The sequence below is a fragment of the Candida dubliniensis genome, chromosome 4 (assembly GCF_000026945.1).
Source record: "Candida dubliniensis CD36 chromosome 4, complete sequence".
Lineage (NCBI taxonomy): Eukaryota > Fungi > Ascomycota > Pichiomycetes > Serinales > Debaryomycetaceae > Candida > Candida dubliniensis.
Window position 1 is genome coordinate 634,275 of NC_012863.1, and position 14,644 is coordinate 648,918.

General features: G+C 34.6%; 7 protein-coding genes and 1 non-coding gene across 8 annotated transcripts; 4 read left to right on the forward strand and 4 right to left on the reverse strand. All coding sequences in view use genetic code 12, as the record gives it.

Moving 5' to 3' along the window:
• Nucleotides 1-17: 17 nt before the first annotated feature.
• On the forward strand, nt 18-1,241 carry CD36_42850 (cytoplasmic tyrosyl-tRNA synthetase, putative; the record flags this gene model as incomplete). Its single annotated transcript, XM_002419902.1, has 1 exon — nt 18-1,241. The coding sequence occupies one exon, from the start codon at nt 18-20 to the stop codon at nt 1,239-1,241; it is 1,224 nt and encodes a 407-aa protein (XP_002419947.1).
• Nucleotides 1,242-1,381: 140 nt separating this feature from the next.
• CD36_42860 (glutathione S-transferase, putative) lies at nt 1,382-2,041 on the reverse strand (the record flags this gene model as incomplete). The annotated part of the gene is made up of 1 exon (XM_002419903.1): nt 1,382-2,041. One exon carries the CDS (start codon nt 2,039-2,041, stop codon nt 1,382-1,384), a length of 660 nt encoding a protein of 219 aa, XP_002419948.1.
• A 707-nt stretch (nt 2,042-2,748) lies between these two features.
• CD36_42870 (conserved hypothetical protein) lies at nt 2,749-3,453 on the reverse strand (the record flags this gene model as incomplete). The annotated part of the gene is made up of 1 exon (XM_002419904.1): nt 2,749-3,453. The coding sequence occupies one exon, from the start codon at nt 3,451-3,453 to the stop codon at nt 2,749-2,751; it is 705 nt and encodes a 234-aa protein (XP_002419949.1).
• Nucleotides 3,454-5,804: 2,351 nt separating this feature from the next.
• tRNA-Thr (TGT) lies at nt 5,805-5,876 on the forward strand. Its single transcript has one exon. It is a non-coding gene; the product is annotated as a tRNA-Thr (tRNA).
• A 321-nt stretch (nt 5,877-6,197) lies between these two features.
• On the forward strand, nt 6,198-8,888 carry CD36_42880 (dynamin-like GTPase, mitochondrial precursor, putative; the record flags this gene model as incomplete). Its single annotated transcript, XM_002419905.1, has 1 exon — nt 6,198-8,888. One exon carries the CDS (start codon nt 6,198-6,200, stop codon nt 8,886-8,888), a length of 2,691 nt encoding a protein of 896 aa, XP_002419950.1.
• A 108-nt stretch (nt 8,889-8,996) lies between these two features.
• Nucleotides 8,997-11,513, reverse strand: CD36_42890 (U3 small nucleolar RNA-associated protein, putative; the record flags this gene model as incomplete). The annotated part of the gene is made up of 1 exon (XM_002419906.1): nt 8,997-11,513. The coding sequence occupies one exon, from the start codon at nt 11,511-11,513 to the stop codon at nt 8,997-8,999; it is 2,517 nt and encodes an 838-aa protein (XP_002419951.1).
• Nucleotides 11,514-11,798: 285 nt separating this feature from the next.
• CD36_42900 (DNA-directed RNA polymerases I/II/III subunit, putative) lies at nt 11,799-12,017 on the forward strand (the record flags this gene model as incomplete). Its single annotated transcript, XM_002419907.1, has 1 exon — nt 11,799-12,017. One exon carries the CDS (start codon nt 11,799-11,801, stop codon nt 12,015-12,017), a length of 219 nt encoding a protein of 72 aa, XP_002419952.1.
• A 201-nt stretch (nt 12,018-12,218) lies between these two features.
• Nucleotides 12,219-13,961, reverse strand: CD36_42910 (carboxypeptidase, putative; the record flags this gene model as incomplete). Its single annotated transcript, XM_002419908.1, has 1 exon — nt 12,219-13,961. The coding sequence occupies one exon, from the start codon at nt 13,959-13,961 to the stop codon at nt 12,219-12,221; it is 1,743 nt and encodes a 580-aa protein (XP_002419953.1).
• Between the last annotated feature and the right edge of the window lie 683 nt (nt 13,962-14,644).

Genomic DNA, 14,644 nt, shown 5'->3' on the forward strand with positions numbered 1-14,644 from the left:
GAATACATCTTAGTACCATGACTGTTTTAACGGATTCAGCTGAGCAATATAAACTAATCACTAAGGGCTTGCAAGAAACTCTTAATGGGCAAATTATTAAAGATGTTCTAGAAAAGGAAAACCGACCAGTTAAAATCTACTGGGGGACAGCTCCAACCGGTAAACCACACTGTGGTTATTTTGTGCCAATGATTAAGTTGGCCCATTTTTTAAAAGCCGGTTGTGAAGTCACAGTGTTGTTGGCTGATTTGCATGCCTTTTTAGATAATATGAAGGCTCCATTGGAAGTTGTAAATTATCGTGCCAAATATTATGAATTTGTTGTTAAAGCCATTTTGAAATCGATCAATGTCCCAATTGAAAGATTAAAGTTTGTTGTTGGTTCGTCTTACCAAAAAGGTGGGGATTATGTGATGGATTTATTTAAATTGTCCAACATTGTTTCACAAAATGACGCCAAAAGAGCTGGTGCTGATGTTGTTAAACAAGTTGCCAATCCATTATTGTCAGGGTTGATCTATCCATTGATGCAAGCCATAGATGAAGAGCACTTGGGTGTTGATGCTCAGTTTGGTGGTGTGGATCAAAGAAAGATTTTTGTTTTGGCCGAAGAGAATTTACCAAGTATTGGCTATAAAAAGAGAGCTCACTTGATGAATCCTATGGTTCCTGGTTTGGGCCAAGGTGGTAAAATGAGTGCATCTGATCCAAACTCTAAAATTGATATTATTGAGGATCCTAAAGTTGTTAAAAAGAAAGTTAATAGTGCTTACTGTGCCCCTGGTGAGTTGAAGGATAATGGTTTGATCGCATTTATTGAATATGTTATACAACCTATTGCTGAATTGAAGACTGGTGTTGAAGGGGCATTCAAGTTGGATATAGACAGACCAGAAAAGTACGGTGGTCCTTTGTCCTATGACTCGATTGAACAATTAAAAGCTGACTTTGTAGATGGAAAATTGGCTCCTCCAGATTTGAAACTGGGGGTTGCTGATAAGATTAATGAATTGTTGGCACCAATTAGAGCTGAATTCGAATCGAGTGAAGAGTTCCAAGTGGCACAGAAGAATGGTTATCCAGTAGAAAAACCAAAACAAGAAAAGAAAAAGAAAGTAAAGAAGATAGGTACTAGATATCCAGGCGCTGCTGCTGGTGTTGACTCTGCTGATGCTCCAGCAGCTTCGAATGCTGATGGAAAGGTCAACGAAAAGAAAGAAGAAAAGTCAACTAAAGAATAAATTGTATAATATTAGAGTTCATATAAATATATATATATATGCGTGTGTATATTTCAGAGAATATTCTTTTATTACCTTAAATATGGTTCTTAAACCACAGAAACTACTCGGTATTTATATCGCTACAAAAAAGTCATCTTTCATTTTTTCTCTGGTACATTGACACCTTTGATAACAGCTGGGTTTGCATTAAGAGTATCGAACCATTTACCTAACAATGGCCAATCATGAATATCAATGCCAACTTTAGGCAAACAGTAAGCCCATCCAAACAAAGCAAAATCAGCAACAGTGTAACGATCGCCCACTAAATATTTGCTATCGTTTGCAGAGTTTCTCAGCAAAATATCTTCGTATACCCCGTAGATACGTTTAGTGTCGTTCTCATAACGGGTAATACCATATTCAATCTTTTCCTTTGCAAAAAGCTTGAAATGGTTCAATTGACCTTGAATTGGACCATTTTCGGAAACTTGGAAAATAAGATACTCTAAAGTTTTATAATAATTTTCAGTTCCGAATGGGTAGGAATATTTGTGTTCTTTATCGTAATTATCAGCTAAATATTGTAAAATTGCACCTGTTTGACTAATTGTAATTTCACCGTCCTTAAAGTTTGGGTCAACAATAGTTGGAATACGTCCATTGGGGTTCAATTTCACAAACCAATCGGATTTCAGCTCGTTTTTAGTGATGTCAACAACAGTAGTTTCGTATGCCAATCCTAGAATCTCTAAGAAAATACTTGCTTTGAAACCATTTGGAGTCGCGAATGTGTATAACTGAATTGGTTTAACCATTGCTGTTGTTGGAAGTAAATAGATACGCAAAAGAAAAGTGGTGTTGTGAGATGAAATTCATGGTTGCTATTTCTTTTTGGCTGTATTTATACATTTTTTCACAAAAGCTGGGATAATCGAGGGGTTAGAAGGAGACATCACAATTACTAAGCAGCAGCCACAGTAGTCTGAAATTTTCGGAGACTAGAAAAACTAACACATAAGATCAAGTGGAAATTGGTAGTTGTAAACACAAAAATAAAGGAAGGATAGCAGTGAAATTTGATGGCAGAAACTTCTTCTAGTTCTATATTTACAATATAGCCCCCATTGGGTTTCATTTAAGTGGGTTTTTACAACCCTCATCTATAGAATATTCCTGAGAAAACTATCTACTCGACTTCTGGGGTACTATTACTTGTAATTGTTTTGAGAAATGAAAAAGAAGCGATAGCAAGAGATGTTATCTTTCTATTCAACAAAACGATTACCATCCTTCTACTCCAACTAGTGACGATGGCATGTCGCAGGAACTGGGAACTATTCTTATTATTTTTCTTTTGTTCGGGGAAACATTCGGAAAATCAAATCAATCCTAATTTTTTCCGTAAATCCGTAGGTCCTGCAAGTCGTTCAGACTGCATCAAGTAACAAAAATAAATCTACCTGGAAATCTAAAAAGTTATGAAGATTGGAAAGTAAGAAACATTCAGTTATTTATTGATTCCCTATATAGCTTGTGCTGTGACAACATAAATGTAAATCACAAAAATAGATATATATAATACAAAAAAACCATAAAAATACCGATAATGGCACTTAAACATCCTGCTGCTGTCTTCGATTTCTGGCTCTAGCAGTTTATAATTGACACACTGATAAGATCCATTCTGAACAATCAAATAATAATTTGCAAAACTATTATGTAGGTTCATGTAATACGACGATATGCTTGTATAAGGTTTAGGGTCGTTGGCTTTCTCTAGCAAGTATTGGTTTAGTTGCGATTTGTACTTGATTGTTTGGGGGATTGATCGGGGCTGATATTTTGGAGGAGGATAAGATGGTAATTGTTGAGACTCGAGCTGGAACTGGGGCTGGGGCTGGGGCTGCCTCGGACTTGAAATTACCGAACACAGTAGCTCTACCGTTTGGTCTGGCTTTTCCTGCTTGTTTTCAATACGTTTTGCTGTTTCCAAGGTCATTTTCTCCTTAAAAGGTGGTGTTTGTTGATGGTGTATTTGAGTTGCTATATCTGTCAACTCGTCTAAGGGTAATTTCTCTCCAACACATCTCAGGTAACTATCGTACGAGCTTCTGACAACAATGGTAACCTGGTCATCGACTTCATGATTCTTGTTTTTTCTAAACCTCAACTTTATCTTAGTCCATTTTTGTTTGAATCTATTCTTGTTTGAAGCGGGAGGGATCATGCTTATAGGTTGAACTTGTTTCGTGTATCAAAAAATAAAAACACTCTTTAATCAAGAGACAAGATAATAAGGAATGTTGATAGTATTTATATTCTCAAAATAACTTCAATACTCGAGGGTGAAAAATGAAAAGCAAGAAAAGAAAGAAAGATACCAAGAATCATATCATTATGAAATTATTGTTATTCTATCGTATCGGAAACCTCGCTCATTATACAAAAAATCCTTTTGTTTCTTTTTTTTTTTTCTTTATTTCTTTCTTGCTTCAAAGTGTAATTTTTTAAAGAAAAAAGTGGAACAAAAGTCTGCTTGTGTAAGTTCCATTCTTCTTCTTCTATCTCCATGATTTCACTACAATTAGAAAACCTACATAATAATCCTTCTAGGTAAGTATGGATGCACTTATTGTTGCTTGTCTCACTTCATGTCGAAAGGTAAACCCGAGAGGTATGAGCGTAGTTTTGAAATGCCAGACTACGTATAGAGAGTAATCAATGATTACAAAGCAAGTAAAATTATTATTTGCATCATTTTCACTGTTTCTGAAAAATATGTTCCCACAATACATACATTTCGACATGTTTGTGCTGATTTCTCCTCTCAACCCCCTCCCCCTCTCCCCCTTTTTTTTGTCGTCGTCGTCGTCGTCTTTCCTCAACTTTCAAAAGTATATTTCAAGTATTTATTCCTAGAAAATACTTTTAAATTTGCACAGGCAATTTGACATATTAGCTGTTATAAAGTTGATTATAATAATGGCCAATGTATAGAGTTTTGTACGTTGACTAATTGAAAATATTAAGCACTCAAATCACAGTAATCGTCACACCACTCAGTGTGTGTGTGTACGTGTGTTTAAATATTCCACTCTCTGACTACCATACGAGTTAGCAAAAAATAAATTTTTGACGATTCCTAAACACCCGATATTGTCACAACTTAAGGGAAATTTTTAGTTCAAACGTTTATTAATGTAAAGTGTTCTAGTATTTAGTTAATTTGATTGCTCATTGCGAAATGAAGAGATAATGGTACAAAGTCCAATTTGAAATGAATATGGAACGGAGAAAAAGTGCAAAAACAGAAGCTTATTTGACTCTCAAAAACAAAATCAAACGTCGATAGTCTGTTTTGAACAAACAATTTATTGTGGAAAAAAAAAGTGTGGAAACAGATACTAGCTATCAGTTAAAGCAAAAAGTAGACGATTAGTTCCAAAGATTCACTCCTGTACTATAGTTAGTGGATCCACTTGTTCAGGTACCACGTAATCATCACTATTTATTATGGTTTTCTGTACCATTACAATGTGACACAAACGCTGGTAAAGTTAATATTCTTTTTCCTTTTCTTTTCTTTTTTCTTTCTTCTACGCCAGAAATTTCTTGGATGCCTCGGCAAAGAAATTAGTTCTTTTGTTGCCTTCTATCCTTTTTGCTGTCTGCTATTATTTCGTAGCTTAATATAATACATGTCTGAATGTTCCTTGCATTTTGAATTCTAATGGAAAGGTAAATTTTATTTTGTGCATCAATTGAGAAGTGTAATGAAAAGGGTGATTCCACAGTGGCCAAGTTACCTTGTATTGATCAAGACTAAGCTGCAAAAAAAAGATAGAAATAATAGAGTATTTTAAATATGTCGAGATGAAATTGCAGAATCGTCAATTTCTGACGACCAATAGTGAATGAATGCGTTTTGTTTTTGTGTACCTTTAATTACGTTTCCATTTTTGGGAGACATATTGCACCACCTCAAGTCTCGCTTACCTCACATTTAAATTGAAATAATAACTGTACATATTTAAATTGTACATGGCCTGAAACAAAGCTACGTTGGGTTTCTATAGCAAGTTCAATTTTCAATTCCTGAAGATTACGCTAAACGCCTCATTCAAGGATTCTCAAACACCCCTTAGCCTTGCAATATTCACTGCCAATCAATGACATTTGCAGTTCACAGGTCTTCTTTACTTGCTCTATGCGGCCTTCTATCAAATTGTTTCTGGATTGCAATAGTGTATGTAAGTGATGTAACAAGATCAGATGTTATTCTGTATTCTGTAAAACATTACATGAAAAATGAGGATAACTTGGCTTAGTTATTAATTATGAAAAATATTCTGCAAATTTTTAGTCCAAAATTTGATACCAAAATTATTCTTAATTTACTCACCTATATCAGTCAGAAACCGTTTCGTTAACCTTGTAGTATCTATAAAAATAGGAAAAATAGTAAATAAAGACAATGATTAGAGTAAACATCTTGATCCTCTACATCCAAAGAATATAAATGCAAATGGTCAAACCTAGACTACTTAAAACCTACAGATTTTTGAAATTTCGAAAAATGCCTTTTTAGCTTAGTGGTAGAGCGTTGCACTTGTAATGCAAAGGTCGCTAGTTCAATTCTGGCAAGAGGCATTCTTTTCAAGCCATTAAATTTTTTGATGTGATATAACACGAACCAATCAAGTTTATACACCCAAGTACTAGGACAACGATATCTGGTTGTTGTTATTACTTATTTTTTTGCTAATATTTTGGGGTTGATGAATTAAGAAAATTTGTTGTTGCCACTAAAATTAGCGATACAATACAAAAAACAATAAAACCAACAACAAAAAAAAAAAACACTCACTCAAATAAAAATGGGGTCGCTCTTTTTTTATCACACCATCTCTACTTTTAGCCCATTTTTTTTTTTTAAAAAAGAATCCTTACAGAACCACAAATTAATATATCATGATCCCAAGAAATGGACGACTAATAGTGAGAAGCAGAGCATTGCCGTTGCGAACATTTGTGTTATTAAGATCATCGGCATATAAAACCCACATCAAGAATGTGTCCACATTTGTCCCTACGAGAAATTTAGGATTTCTTAAATTTATAACCAGAGCAGTCAAGATGCCTGCTTATATAGGTGGAACTATGGCAGCCGGAGGTACTTATGTTGCTTATAAAGTCGAACAAGCAAGTAACTATACACAAGACAAACTATCAGCATTTAAGGATTTCGCGGATGGCGTTTTTGATAAAACCGGTGATTTCTTCAAAAACCTTGGCGGAACTGATGGCGCAACAGGTGGCAATGGTGCAGAGGATGGAGCATCATCGGGTGGTATTGGAGGAGGAGGGGGAGGCAGTGGTGGCAACGATACAGCTACTGCTGTAGGTGCTACAGCTGCCGCGGTCGGTCTCACATCAGACGAGGATGAATCGACAGAAGCAGAAACAGACATCGAGGAAGAAGACGAAGAAACGTTGATTGAAGATGACAGTGACGATGACGATGATTTAGCAAGCGATGAGACAGACGATCATATGCTTAATTTGACAAGACAAATGATTGAAATAAGAAACCTTTTATCCAGCTTGAATCACGATGGAATTAAATTGCCATCAATTGTTGTTATTGGATCCCAATCTAGTGGTAAGTCTTCAGTTTTGGAAAGTATAGTGGGTCAAGAGTTTTTACCAAAAGGGTCAAATATGGTAACCAGAAGACCGATTGAATTGACATTGGTTAATACACCAGAAGCTGCTGCTAATGTGGCAGAATTCCCAGCTTTGAAAATGTATAATCTAACCGATTTCCAGCAAGTGCAAAAGGTTCTATTTGATTTGAATATGGCTGTACCTCCATCTGAATGTATTTCCAATGATCCCATTCAAGTTACCATCAGATCACCAACCGTGCCTGATTTGTCCTTGGTAGATTTACCTGGATATATTCAAGTTGAGGCCGCTGATCAACCCACAGAATTGAAAAACAAAATCAGAGAATTATGTAATAGATATCTAGAACCACCGAATGTTATTTTGGCTATATCTGCTGCTGATGTTGATTTAGCAAATTCTGCTGCATTGAGAGCCTCAAGACTTGCAGATCCACGAGGAGAAAGGACAATTGGGGTTGTTACAAAATTGGATTTGGTTGATCCGGAACAAGCACGTAAAATATTGTTGAACAAAAAGTACCCTTTGAGATTGGGATATGTGGGTGTCATTACCAAAGCCCCACATTCAAAAGCTACTACAAGTGGACTATTTTCTAGAAAACAAGTGACTGGGTATCAATCTTTTGTCGCTCAACAGAATTTTGAACATACTTTCTTGAAGGAAAACAAGGATGCATTTTTTGGATGCACGGTGGGCACCAGAAACTTGAAGAAAAAATTGATGAAAGTGTTAGAGAAAACCATGGCAGCTTCTTTACGACCAACTCATTTAGCAATACAACAAGAATTGGAAGAAACTTCATATCAATTTAAGGTAGAATTTAATGATCGTCCATTAACACCACAGATGTATTTGGCCAATAATATTGATATGCTCAAGTTAGGAACTAAAGATTTGAGCCATAACTTTTCAAGAAATGAATTGAAAGCAATTTTGAAGAACGCATTAGATCAAAAAGTCTTGGACTTAATGGCAGAACGGTATTGGAACAAGCCGTTTGAATTGAAGGGGTCTTTGGTTGAACCTGATTTACGTGAATTAACTCAAATAAATATCGACAATGACATTTATTGGCATAAGAAGTTGGACTTGACTACGTCATCATTGACTAAGCTTGGGGTCGGGAGATTATCAACAAATTTGATCACAAATGCTTTGCTTACAGAAGTTGATAATTTAGTGGATAACACTCAATTACGAAACCATCCCATGGCAAAATCAGCAGTACGCGAAGCCGCAAGATCAGTATTGGGGAATAAATATTACTCGACTGCTGATCAAGTTGAAAACTGTATCAAGCCATACAAGTATGAGATTGAATTGGAGGACCGTGAATGGCAAACGTCCAAAGAAAATGCAGTCAATTTATTGAAAGAAGAAATGCGACAATGTGACGAGGTTTACCATGATTTAAAGAGCCAGGTTGGAGGCAGAAAATTGCAACAGGTTGTGACTTATCTTGAGAGATTAAAGCAACAAAATGATTCAGATGTTGATTTAACAACCAATGAAACATTAGGGTTTTCACCAACTTTGATTCAGCGTGGTAAAGAAGCGATTTTTCTCAAGGAAAGAATGTCCTTATTGAAAATGAGATACCAATTTGTCAAAAATTCCAAAAAATGTAAAAAGAAGGAGAACAAGTATCAATGTCCGGAAATATTTTTAGATGCAGTGACTTCGAAAATAACCTCTACTTCAATATTATTTTTGAATGTTGAGTTGTTGAGTGATTTTTATTACAACTTTCCTCGTGAGTTGGATTTAAAGTTCTTTAATAATTTGAGTAAAGAGGAAATAGAGAAATTTGCCAAAGAAGATCCAAAGATCAAAAAGCATATTGAATTACAAGAAAGAAAAGACTTATTGGAAAATGCTTTAAGCAAAGTTGAGAGTGTCTTAGCGGTCCAAAGAACAACACAAAAAGATAATACAGAGGATCGTAATAAGAAATCTGTTTTTGGTTGGTGATTTTGCTCTAATTGTAAATAGTTTTAATGTTTGTTTCTTTTTCCTTAGTGTTTTTAATTTGTTGCAGCTATTGCTTATAGATGTGTATATGCGTTGTTTTATAATTGTCTATTTAAGTACATTAACTATACGTTCAAATAATGACTCAACTTGAACACCTTCAATGTTTTGAAATATTGGTTGGAAAGTATGAAGATCAACCACTTTTGGAGAATATGCCACACTGTTGTCTATATCCATTTCTCCTTCCTTATTTCCATTCTGCTGATGCCCAACAGTAGTCTTTACGTTTCTATCGTTTATTACGTCAGCAGTAGCTTGTGCAGTTATTAGCATGTTGTTGATTTCCTGGGTTAGACCAATTTCAACTGTTTCAGTTATTTCCTCATTACTATAAATTGTACCAGCCCGACAATCTAAATCGACAAATACAAACGATGAGTTAAAATAACGAATCGATGAAATACCTTGGTCATGTAAGTGAACCCAAACTGGTTTTAATTGATTTGGCTTAAAGATTAAGATTTTAGATTTTATGGAAAGTGAATTGTCTTCATCAGAATAATAATTTAATGCCAAACATACCAATTTCCTAATGGGATCAATAGTAATCAAATTCTTAGCTCCAATAGTGGTGTTCACTTTGGCCACCAAGCTGGTCAATTCACCAGTGATCAAATCAAATGAAGATATTCTTGTTTTAGATAACACTATAAGATTATTATTGACAATGTTTAATGATCTAACTCTGGATCCCGATAATGACGGAATTTTGAAATCAGGGATTTCTTCTAAATTCTTGGAATCAATGGTAAGAATGGAGCATTCATGACCAAGGAAAATCAATGAACTGTCATCAGACCAACTCAAAGCAACGGCATCAGATGACAATGCACTAGGAGCTCTTACTTTTCTTAGTGTCCATGCAGTTTGCTGAGACCTTGCTGAAGTGGTTTTATATTGTTCTTTGGGCACACTAGGTCTCCAAATTCTCAAACCACCTTTATCATCAGCAGTTAAAAATGCCAACCCATTGAAATAAGAAGTTGGAGCTGGGATCACGGCTAAAATAGGATTAGTTCCATGAGGATCAATAATTTTTGTTGTCAATTCCCAATGACCAGTTTTATTATTAATACCACTGGTTGTGGTCTCTTTATGGCCGATATATTTCCAAAACTTTAATGCATATTGTTTTTCATTTTTTAATAATAAACTGTCAACTTCAGTATTGGTAAATTCATCAAATGTACACATCCATTCTCCATCATGAGTGAATTTCAATAATGTGACCAGAGGATCCAATAGTTTAGTTTCTGATCTAACTTTACCGATACCCAATACTGGAGCACCATGTTGAATGAAATTTTGCTCATTCTTGAATAAATCAAATGATTGAATCAAGGCTCCATTGGGGAAATACATACTTTTCGTCTTTGGATGAATTTCAAACTGACTAGTATAATCGTACCTGATCTTGAATTTATCAAAATCTGAAGAACTGTTAATGAATTTCTTTTTCGTTTTGGAAAGGGTAGTGGCAATATTATGGGCAAATTTAGGTCTTATGGTATTGACAGATAAACGAGACACTAAATCGACGGCTGATAACACCAAGATTTCGTAATTATTGTTCAAACTATCGACATTCAATTGCAATGAAATATAATCATCCTTATAGTTATCAATAGAGACCTTATCAATCACCCCATTCAATCTAGGCAAAAACTGTTTCTTTTCTGTTTCCAATTGCCAAAAGACTAATACTTTTTCCATACCACCGGAAAGTAAATAATTGTTATCGGCAGTGAACATTAACCCTTTGACTTGATCAAGATGCCATTTCAAAACTCGCTGAGGTTTTGGAGTGTTCAACCCACCGTAGACTATTTGAATTGGACCAGCAGATGTACCAATGGCAACCATGGAATCATTAGACACAGCTATTGATGTCACTGGGGATCGATACACAAATGGAATGGTTTCCTTGACGATATCGTTATCTGATAAATTTTCAATACTATCCACATTAAATATTCCCGATAAATCAAACAAGTTTATTTCGTTACTACTAGTAATAAATGCAATTTTTGTATTATCCAAGGAAGTTGCGAAATTTATTGAGTTGGCGACTTCAACTATTGGAACAAGCGATTCCAGATTTCTATCAAAATAATTTATATAACGGGTATGTGGAGTTCCCTTTTTCTTTTCCTTTCTACCAGTAACAATAATGAAAAACAAATGTTTAACTGATATGACTGATAACAAAGGCAATGATGTACCCGATTGAGTTTTATTTATGTTGGTAGTAGATATTATTGGCTGAGAAACCTTATCTTTCCAATTTACAGTCAATATTTCTCCAGAGCTTTTAAATAATAACACCTGATTTCCATTGGTAACATCTATTTTCAAATCAGCCAAGTCCTGTAAATCTAACTCGATAGTCTTGATGCATTGTCGGGTTGAAATAAAATACACTCTTAATTGATGTGATAATGCCATGATCACATATCGACCATCTTGAGAAAAGACAGATGCAGTTGCTTGTGAATAAGGCAAATATAATGGTTTACCTCCTGTGACCATGGATAATGACCATTCTGAAATAGCACTCGGCATGATTACAATAAAGTATAGATTCCCAGAATACAAAAAGTATGTTACGGTATTTGAAAAGTTTATAAAATTTTTTTTATTTGATGAGATGGTTATAGTCTTTTGGAGATGAGAGCAGTAGTGTAACTTGGAACAGAAAAAATCGCATTTCCATCACATTTTTTTCATTCTTTTTTTTTTTTTTTTAACCAGCACAAAACATTATATCAAAAGTGAAGATTATTAATTAGATTCTCAACGCAAAGTGTTCTTCATCTATATTCAAATAACGAACCCAAACTTCAAATAATGATTATCCCAATACGTTGTTTCTCATGTGGTAAAGTGGTAGGTGATAAGTGGCAAACTTATTTGGATTATTTACAAGATGAAACCCTCAGTGAAGGTGATGCTTTGGACAAATTGAAATTAAAAAGATATTGCTGTAGAAGAATGGTGTTGACACATGTTGATTTAATTGAAAAGTTTTTGAGATATAATCCATTAGAGAAGAAGGATATTAATTAAGGGGAGGTTTACCAGTATGGAATATTGAAAGGCTTGAGTTGAAAGAGATATATTATACAACATCTCAGATACATACAACAAAAGGTGGGAGAAAAGGTTCCGATTCATGTATTTCTAGATTATTAGTTTCATTTTTTTTTTTTTTATTGCGGCATTGAATATACATCAATTGTGTTTCTACTTGATTACAAACGTAAAGACTTATTTATTGTTTGCCTTCGCAGTGTCAATAGCTTGAATGTACTCATAGAACCAAGCTTGTAATTGCAAATGACTATCAAATGGCAATTTTTCATCAACACTGTGAATGTGGGTATCGCCAATAAAATCACCAATAAAAGCTGGAGTAAATCTGAAAATGTTTCTAGTCAAGTTCCAGTAGTGTCTGGTATCAGTATTACCAGTCATAATGGCTGGAGCACTGATAACAGGATATGTAATTTCTGGGAAAACCAAATCTTCATAAACGTGTCTAGTAACACCAGACAAGTACTTCCATACAGTGTCATTGGTTGGTGTTACAGGAGCAGCATTCAAAAAACCAGCAAAGTTGCTTACATTAAACAAGCCTGAATCATTTTCAACTTTAAGAACATCTTTACCAAAAGCAGTAACGGACAAGTCATGTCTTTTTGCAACTTCGATGACTCTAGAAACGAAATGTTCTTGAACTTCAGCTACAGAACTACCAATAGCAACTCTATGGTTGACCAATAACTTGACGTGTTCTGGCAAAGCGTTAGCCTTTTCACCACCTTTGATAATATCAAGGGCTTGAGAAGTTCTAATCAAGTATTTAGTCAATCTATTTTTGGAGATTCCTTCGACTAATTTGGAATTAGCAAACTTGTCATAGCCTGCTCTTAAAATTGTCTTTTTGAAAGAAGATGGAATATTGTTTTTTGGATCATGAAGAGCTAAGCATTGAGCGAAATTCAAAATTGGATTCTCTGGTGGTAAAAGTGGACTATATGGATCCTTTTCAATAACGTATCCCAATTCGGAAATAATACCGATAGAGGTGTGATCAGGTGGGATAGACGAATGACCACCAGGGGTAGTCAATTCCACTTGAATGTCAACGTAACCCTTTTCAGCAGTACCTGGGAGGGCAACAATGGTGTTGGTCAATTCCTCAACAGTAAGTCCAGCACCTTCATCAATAAGAGCGTAAATGGAATCTTTACCAAAAGTTTCTTCCAAATATTTACCGATATAAGCAGCACCATGATAACCGGAAGCTTCTTCATCAAAACCAAATGCAGCAAGAATAGATCTTTTTGGTTCATATCCTTTTGATAACAAAAGTTCCAAAGTTTCCAAAATAGCAATCAAGACGTTTTTGCAATCAGCTGCACCTCTTCCGTAAATATATTCACCATCGTAATGACCTTCAAATGGTGGATAAGTCCAGTCTTTAAGAGTATCTTTTTGGACTGGCACAGTGTCCTGATGGGCCGTCAATAAAATTGGTTTCAAAGATTTATCAGAACCTTTCCAATGATAAACCAAACCATAAGTGTTAACCTTGGTAACTTTCAAGTTTTTGTAAACCAATGGGAAAGTTTCTTCCAAGTAATCATGGAACTTGGCAAATTTTGCCCATACTTCTGGAGCATCATCAACAGCTGGTTGTTTATCGAAAACTTGAGTATCAACTTGAATGGCACCAGCTAATTTTTTAATGGATTCCTTTTTGTATTTTTTATCATGCAAGATTTGCAACACCGTTGAATTGTCTTTATAATAAGATTCTGGAGCAATTGGTTCATAAAGTGGACATAATGAACTTTCTTTTGGAATTGGGGTTGTTATAATTTTCAAGTAATTGAACAAATTAGTTGAAAATAAAGTAACCAATAAGGCAACAAATACAACTGAGCCAACAATGATTGATTTTCTTTTGTTAGATCTAAAGTTTTCATCCAATGGAAGTCCAATCATTTTGAAAATAATGAAGAATGATAGAGAAAAAGAAAAAGAAAAAGAAAAAGAAGAAAAGAAAAGGTAATAAAAAAAGTCTAATAGAACTAAATTATTATTATTCACTTTTTATGCTGATAGTCCGTTGAAAAAAAAAAAAAAGCAAGGTTTAAACTGTGGGTGAGATAAATTTATCTATGGCGCTAAATCTTTTTTTTTTTTAAGGGAGATAGACAGATTTTCCTCATTGATTATACCTGAGCCACTTTTAGTCATAATTCGGAAAATATTACCGTATTTAGAACCATCATTTTTGTTCCGTTTAACAATTCTCCACCAATAATCCTAGTATATTGCTGGTCAAGAATACAAATCCGATACAATTTAATTGGTACCCCAATAAGTCCGTCTTATAGTTATCTTAAAGAATAATAGACATATACACGATGATGATACTTGAACCGATTTAAAAGTTAAATTTCATTTTGAAGAATTCTCGGGAGGATGTATTTACCATTTTTCAATGTTCATTGTTAGATTTATATGGCATCGGAACAGAATATATTTTGTGAGCTTAGTCGTATCTATCAACTCATTTGGGGGGTGTTATGGCATTTGTAACAAATACTAGTGGAATCCACTGAATTATAAACTTTTCCTCTATATGTAAATTGAGGGAAATTATTAATGATATTTAACAGTTT